The sequence below is a fragment of the Triticum urartu genome, chromosome 4 (genome assembly GCF_003073215.2).
Source record: "Triticum urartu cultivar G1812 chromosome 4, Tu2.1, whole genome shotgun sequence".
Classification (NCBI taxonomy): domain Eukaryota; kingdom Viridiplantae; phylum Streptophyta; class Magnoliopsida; order Poales; family Poaceae; genus Triticum; species Triticum urartu.
Window position 1 is genome coordinate 578609291 of NC_053025.1, and position 6000 is coordinate 578615290.

Consider the following 6000-nt stretch of genomic DNA (forward strand, 5'->3'; position numbering starts at 1 on the left):
CTTCCACTGAACGGGCATCGCCGAAATTTCTGAAATAAATTCAGAAATAAATGCAAGCATCAGTCTTTGAACCCTAACGGGCTGGGATGCCACAGTCCCTCTAACCATCCAACCACAGATTGGTTTGCCGCTCTTTCTTTTCAGTTGGTAATAGATTAAGTCATACTGACCGAGCTCAACTAGCAGATTCAAATTGGCCCAACTTGTACTACTAGTGTATCTACTCGTACTGACGAGCCTACGTATGACCAGGGGAGATGAGACCGGAAGTGGCAAAACTCTAACCGCAAGCTCGCCACCAGTTGCCTGCGCCCTTCCATTTACGTGTCAGGAAAAAAATCTTATTTACCAAGACATTTGGTAATCGTAGGATTCCGGTCGCCCTCTTGTCAACTCCCTAGCTACACCGGTTCTCAGAGGAAAGAAAAGTCTACACATGACAAATCAAAAATACAGCCATGCACACCACGTACGTGCGCACGCAGGCGAATAAGCCAGCCTTGATAGCAGAGCGCGGTCACACGCTGCGGACACGTACCAGCTCGGGTGCTCCCAGCGAACCGGAATGGAAAGATTAACTGAAAACTAATCCTGCGGACCTACGTGCAAGATCTGCCAAACGTACGAGAGAAAGAAGATTTGATCAAACTTGCTCCTCTTTCTGATCACGACGGATCCTCTCTTGGTAATTTACTCTTCCGCTTTTGACTTGCGACGCCGAATTAAGTACTCCTACGTGCCACGAGGCCGACAGGAGTTTAGAGTAGTAAATAATTACAGCGACCGCAGCGTGTTTAATTTCCAAGGTTAGCCGCATCAAGTTTTGACGTGGTAATTAAAAGCTTTGACGTGCGCGCGCACGCAAAGTCTCGACGAGAACAACGACGTGTAACCGCGAACACCATGCGCACACTACGCATGCCATGCATGATGCATCACGCACGTTTCCTGCTTCTTCCAACGCCTTCCTACCGCGCACGACACGTACGGGGACGAATTGGATGACCAGGTTTTAGCTTTTGGCAATCGAATCTTGAGCTCATCGATCACAAGGTGGCACGCCACCTGTCCGATAAAGGCAGGCGCAGATCTATAAATGGAGAACGTTGCACTACTTTCTACAGGACCTAAATTGTCAACAGGGATAAACAAAGACAGGATGCTTGAATCCGGCCCCTCCGCAGTTTTACAAAGACAGGGGCATCAACGGGCACGTGGTCGTTTAAATTTGTACACTGGACACATCCATTTAAGCGACAACTAATCCCAGAAGAAATGAACAACTTGTAAGAGCATCTACAACCGGATCCTTTAAACGCCCGTCGACGCGCCCGGCCGGATAGGAGAGAGGGAAACAAGTGACCCAACTGGACCCCTCATATGTTCCTTACATGTCCAGGCTGTCCGCGAACCCTCATATCCATCTTAAATATGGGGAGGATATGAGGGCTCGCGGACACGCCGGTCAATCCGCCACATAGAACGCAGCCTCAGCCGAACCACCTTTTCTCTTTCTTTAGTCATTCTTTTATTTCCCTCTCGTCATCTCCACCAATCACGTGCAAATGATCGGACATATAAGGAAGAAAATGAGAATTGTGGCTGCGCGAATGAATAAATAGGGGTTCAAAACGAACACGCCCGGTCAGCGTCTGCGGGCGTTTGAGGTGTCGAACTAGAGTTACATGGCTGAAGATGCTCTACTGTCATCGTCTTGCAGTTCGGGGAATTCATAAACTTCCTTTTTAAAGACACTCTACAATCTTCACATATCCTATGGAGAAACCTCCGTGGCCCGGGGTGAATTAAAGACCGCGCAACATAAACACAATATATTGTTTAACCAGCTTCGCGATACAATCACAAACACACATACAAACCAGGGCAACTACAAGAGGTATACATGTACATGGAACATAGTGAAGTTACATCTAAAGGCGAGTGGGACTGAACAAAACACAAAGAAGCAACACGATGCGAAGAGACTAAGCCGTCGGATGGGAAAGAACAAAACTAGATCGTTAGGAATGCACCACATCGTCAGACCTTTCCCCACAAATGAGGGACACAATCCCGACAGTCTGAAGCTCCCCACAGTGAGCCAATGCATGGACAAATGGCCCCTCAGTCCAGTGGCGGAGACACGACCCAGGCCGGGCGGGGGGGGGGGGGGGGGGGGGGGGGGGGGGGGGGGGGGGGGGGGGGGGGGGGGGGGGGGGGGGGGGGGGGCTAGGCCCGGGCGTGAGGATTTATCCCTTTGTTTGACTATAGTGTTTTTTACATTGTTGATCACTGTAGCGATGAAGCAGACTTGGGGCCCGGTGGTAGCCTGGTTCCGTCCCTGCCTCAGTCAAAAGAGCACATCTCGCTGCAGGTCTACAACACACCCTACCATCATCAAATAGCACCCCACCACCACATAACCCTGAGAGAAGCATAGAACAATGGACTAAAAACGACGCCTTCAAGGAGGGGGCGACATCAAGGCACCACCACCACCCAACTCAGGCCCACAACCTTGAGGAAACTGAAACTAAGGGTGAAAGTGGTTAGGGTCATTTTCGATCATAATCATTTTTTAGTCCATATATGGTAAGACATTTGAGCACAATCTGACCACGATTCGTGTGGGAAATTAGGATAGGCTATATAGGACATGGCATTTCTAATATACGAAGATATAGGAACATCCTATTTCTAGCCGGATAATCAAACCATTTAAATATTGTTATCCAAATTACTAATAAACTTTGAAGTATTAACCAACAAACCGAAGCTAAGGCTCCCGTTTCACCCCTAACCAGAACTGACGTGTAGAAACGCTACCCGACCGGCCCCTGCCAAATATGTCACGGTAGAGGAGATCGTTGCACCGCCTAGGAAGATTGTTGTGGCATTGCCGCCCTCCACCCCCCTTCCAAAGACATGACAAGAAGGGTTGTCGCCACCCTAGCATGGCTTACACGAGAATGAAGGCCTAATCAACACATTCCACCATTCCAGCTTTGCCCCAATAGTGGCGAAGAAGGGAATGATGAGGGCGGGGAGTGCTCGGTGGCGACTAGGGTTCGCAATCCAAGTCACCCGTGTGGGTGACACAAGACATGGGTGAACTCTTGATTTTCACATATTCTTATGAAGATACAAGAACCAACAGTCTAACGAGCAACTGTTAATATTTCACACTAACACATAATAAAAAATAACCAGTAAAAGTAACAATATTGTGCACCATCACTACATTTAATACAACTTATACAAATCTAAGCCACGTAATTAGTATACTTGCATACAGTAAATAATTCAGCATGAAAGAATTCTTTTATTCGACACCAAAGAATTCTCAAACAGATGAAGAACATACGTACTATATATATTTAGCCAGTGCCATGTAGTTGATTGCCCCGACGCAGCCAATTAACGGGCGTAAGATAAAACCGACATGTAGTAACGCTACCCGACCGGCCCCTACCGCATATGTCACGATAGAGGAGATCATTGCACCACCTAGGAAGATCATTGTGGCATCGCTGCCCTCCGCTCCCCTTCCAAAGACATGACAAGAAGGGTTGTCGCCACCCTAGCATAGCTTACACGAGAATGAAGCCCAATCAACACCTTCCCCCATTCCGGCTTTGCCCCAATGGTGGCGAAGAAGGAAATGACGAGGGAGGGGAGTGTTCGGTGGCTGCTAGGTTCGCCATCCAAGTCACGGGTGCGGGCAGCACAAGACATGCGTGAAATGTAGTTCTCTCAATTTTCACATATTCTCATGAAGATACATGACCCAACGATCTAACGAGCAAACGTTAATAGTTCACACTAACACATAAAAAAATAACCAGTAAAAGTAACAATATTGCGCACCATCACTACATTTAATACAGCTTATACAAATCTAAGCTACGTAATTAGTAGTATACTCGCATACAGTAACAAATTCAGCATGAAAGAATTCTTTTATTCGACACCAAAGAATTCTCAAACAGATGAAGAACATACGTGCTATATATATTTAGCCAGCGCCATGCAGTTGATAGCCCTGACGCAGCCAATTAACGGGCGTAAGATAAAAACGGCAACAATCAAGGATCCACGTAGCAGTACATAGTACTAGTAGTACTACGTGGAGAAGCAGTGAGGCAGTGATTTATTCCTCTCCCCGGCTCATCAAATCCTTCAGTTGAGCTGGAGCGCGGGGTTGACGCCGAGCCACGGCGCGCCGCCGTCCTCCGGCGCAGCCTTGCCGGCCGTCTCCTTGGCCGCCCCGGCCCCCGGCGCCGCTAACGGCGCCGGGTACGGATCTGCCGCGGTGAGCCTGCTCTTCCTCTTCGCCAGGAACCTGTGGAGCGACGCCTTCCTCGCGACCGGCAGGTCTACACAAGCGCGCGCGCGCACGACACATGTTTTTGTCAGTTGGTTGTATTTGTATCTAATACGGACGGTGACCGAGCACGAGTGTAGCGCGATCCGGACCTGACAAGCAAGGCTGCCCCGGCGCTTTCTGGCAGGCGGGCTCGGCGTCGGGGGCGGGCGGCGGCGCGCAGAAGGAGCCGGCGAGCTGCATGAGCTCCCTGGCCTTCTCGGCGGGGAAGTCGTCGAACACGAACGTCCTCCCGCCGTAGAAGATGGTGAGCGGCGCTCTCTCAGGCCCCGTCCTGATTAGCAACAGCGTTAGCATCCATCAATCAGGAGTGAATATTTTCCAAGAACTCCATGGGAAGACGTTTCGAGGACGTTCTCCGGTCACCCGGCGGGCACGAAGGTGTGGCTGGCGCGCAAAGACGTACCTCTCGTGCGAGCCCCTGACCGTGCCGGCCTGCTGGGGGAAGAGCTCCATGGTCCGGATCCGCTGCTCGGGCGCCACCGCCTCGACGCCCGGCGAGAGGCCCACGGTGACCACGCCAGGCTGCTCCCTCATGTACTGGCGCAGCAGGCCGAACGCCGCGGCGAACCTGCTGTCCCCGGCGGCCTGGTGCTGCTGCTCGGCTCCCATGTCGATCTCCAGCGGAAGGAAAAGATGAGACCTGCGGTGCCGAGGTATGTACGTGTGTTTGCCCGTCCGGCCGGGGGGCGGGTGAGTCGCGGGGTTAAGTCCCGGCGCGCTCTCTCCTTTTCGCGGGCGTGTACAGCTGGGCGAGGCCTAATTTCTGTTTCGCGGGCAGGAGAGGAAAGCAGCATGTGAAAGGCGCCGGCCGGGAGGCGACGGGACGAGGAGTGATGGATGGATGGATGGATGGATAGGAGCGGAAGGCCCGTCCGTCTCCCAGCACCGCACGTCTCGCCCAATTTCGCCGTGGGTTTTCGCCGATCGGCCAGCCGGTCGGCGTGTATTTGCGGGGTGCTGCGCATGTGCGCGGCCTGGTGGCGGTGGTGGCGTGGAGCGACGAAAGGGGGTGGTGGAAGAAATGCCTGGGCTCTGTACGTTTTCGGGGTTGAGTTCGGCGGCCGGTTTTGCTAGGCCACGGTTGCGCGTGCAGTGTGCAGCGCGGGTCATGGGCTGGTGGTGGGGCCCCTATACTCTCTCCTGGTGGTTTTTCTTGGCCACGTCGGGGGTTGTGTCTTCCTTTTCTTTTCTTTTCTTTTTTTTTAACATGTTCTTCCTTTTCTTTTTCATGGTATAGCTGCGTTCATTGAGACTTCGTTATGTTACAGTCGATACTATCTTTTTTTGATTTTGCATGAAGATTCATGCAAAAAAAAATTCTTTTCAGTTTTTTCTTCATACATACTATATCATTTGACTGAGACTTGCTTAAGCCTTTTAATCGACTAGGACCTAGCCGCACCCATTTCATTTTACGTTGCTTGACTATGCAATACTTTCTCCGTTTCAAAATAGATGACTCAACTTTGTACTAATCATACTTTGTACTAACATTAGTATAAAGTTGAATCATCTATTTTGGAACGGAGGGAGTAGAAGCAAAGGTACTTCTAGTTGAAAAGTACTTCCTCCGTTTTAGTTCTAAATACATCCATTTCCGCGACGAGTAATTC

At 50.7% G+C, this 6000-nt stretch overlaps 1 protein-coding gene across 1 annotated transcript; it reads right to left on the minus strand.

Moving 5' to 3' along the window:
* Nucleotides 1-3838: 3838 nt before the first annotated feature.
* On the minus strand, nucleotides 3839-5388 carry LOC125552846 (protein TIFY 11c-like). The gene is made up of 3 exons (XM_048716539.1): nucleotides 4791-5388; nucleotides 4477-4658; nucleotides 3839-4376 (listed from the first exon to the last, which is right to left on the minus strand). The coding sequence occupies exons 1-3, from the start codon at nucleotides 4994-4996 to the stop codon at nucleotides 4180-4182; spliced, it is 585 nt and encodes a 194-aa protein (XP_048572496.1). The 5' UTR covers nucleotides 4997-5388; the 3' UTR covers nucleotides 3839-4179.
* Nucleotides 5389-6000: the final 612 nt, after the last annotated feature.